Consider the following 1674-nt stretch of genomic DNA (forward strand, 5'->3'; position numbering starts at 1 on the left):
GAGTTTGGACATACTTTTCACTGCTGAGTTTTGGGGCACCAGGATCTCTGACCCCATAATTTCCCACTGCAGAAGGACTGTCTGCAGAACTCCCTGTGTGAAGCCGAGGACCGCTACGGCACGGAGCTGGCCCAGATGCAGAGCCTCATCAGCAACGTGGAGGAGCAGCTGTCTGAAATCCGGGCTGACCTGGAGCGGCAGAACCAGGAGTACCAGGTGCTGCTGGACGTGAAGGCCCGGCTGGAGAACGAGATTGCCACGTACCGGAACCTTCTGGAGAGCGAGGACTGCAAGTATGTGTCATCTGGGCAATTCCTAAGCCTGATGGTCAGGAAATAATGGAAGTGCTTGCAGAAGATACGATCTTAACAAACAAGCCTTCCTGTGCTTTCTTGCTCAGTGACTCATTAACCTGTCCTGGTCTGTGCAGAGTGAATTATTGAGAAAATGTTTTCTAAATAATAGCCAGGTCCCTAAGCCAAGCCTTCCCCCGGTCTCCTGGGGGGAGGAGAAAGACACAGATGAGAGAACTGTTGGTATAAATTCTCTGGTCTGTGTGCCTTGTTGGTGGCAGGCCCGGCCTTCACCCTGGTCTTACCCTTGTCTGTAAATCACTGAGGTGTCTTTTTCACGTAACTCTTCTCTCTCTCCCTGCAGACTACCCTGCAATCCCTGCTCCACGCCTGCCTCCTGTACTTCTTGTCCAAGCTGTGGCCCTGTCACCTGTGTACCGCCCTCTGGCCATGGAGCCAGCACAGGCAGATGTCTCTGAAGGCCCGAGTTCCTGTGCAGGTTGAGGCCGGTTGCACTGGGGTCAGGAGTGCCATCACCTTGCTCAGTCTTCCTTCCAGAAAAACTGGACTCACTGAGGCATCTTCCCTACATCAAAGGGTAGCAGGCACTTCCAAGCAGTGGCTCCCTGTCTATGCCTCTAAGCTGTATTTCTTGTTGTTGCTGAAATGTCATAATTATCTTCCATGAAAGTGATTATTTTTCCCAGTGTCCCTTCTTTTGGCTCAATTCCAGTGTTTCAGAATCTCCTAATATGTAACTGGCCTCCCTGCATTAAATGGTCAATAAACCTCCTGTATCAAGTGCTATCCCCCCGGTGTTGGCTGTATGTGAGGTGTCAGAGAGTCCTGGTTGTCTGGTCCTGTGTCCTCACTGGCCCTGACGTCTCACTTCCAGGAGCTCCCTGGGGTGCTCTGGGGCCTTTGGATAAAGCCCCTTTCCTGACATTGCATGTGTACTCACCTTGCCCAGGGATCCCTGTAGACTGGTGGAAGGAAGTGGTGCCACTTGCCAAGTTTGCATTCTTTCAGAACAGCTCAGCGCTAACATGCCCCTACCATGCTTTTGGCATCTTCAGCCTCTTGGTATTTTCTCCAAGAGCAAAATCACATCACTTAGCATTCTAATCTCATTGAAGGGAGGTCGTGTTGAGAATTGCCTGGGCCAAGTTGCCGAATTTTTCCTCTCACTCAAGTTGGCTCCTTTCACAGAGGCATGGAATTCCCACCCACTCTCCCAATTGTAGAGGCCCAGATTTGGCACTGGAGACCAGGGGTCTTGGTCCTGGTTCACTTCCAGGCTGTAGTTTTCTCTAGAGAGACGCTGCCACTGATGTGTCTGCTGTCTACTCTGTTGCTGCCTCAGAGGTGCTGGTGGTGAGGG

At 51.7% G+C, this 1674-nt stretch overlaps 1 protein-coding gene across 1 annotated transcript in view; it reads left to right on the top strand.

Annotated features, from left to right (window-relative positions):
• The window catches only part of KRT37 (keratin 37), a 4128-nt gene extending 3028 nt beyond the window's left edge, over positions 1-1100 (top strand). The window contains exons 6-7 of the mRNA XM_037731629.1: positions 73-293; positions 658-1100. Of these exons, the coding sequence (XP_037587557.1) occupies positions 73-293; positions 658-772 (336 nt within the window). The 3' untranslated portion in view covers positions 773-1100. The remainder of the gene's footprint in view (positions 1-72; positions 294-657) is intronic.
• The last annotated feature ends 574 nt before the right edge of the window (positions 1101-1674 follow it).

Source organism: Cebus imitator, unplaced genomic scaffold (genome assembly GCF_001604975.1).
Source record: "Cebus imitator isolate Cc_AM_T3 unplaced genomic scaffold, Cebus_imitator-1.0 Scaffold415, whole genome shotgun sequence".
NCBI lineage: Eukaryota > Metazoa > Chordata > Mammalia > Primates > Cebidae > Cebus > Cebus imitator.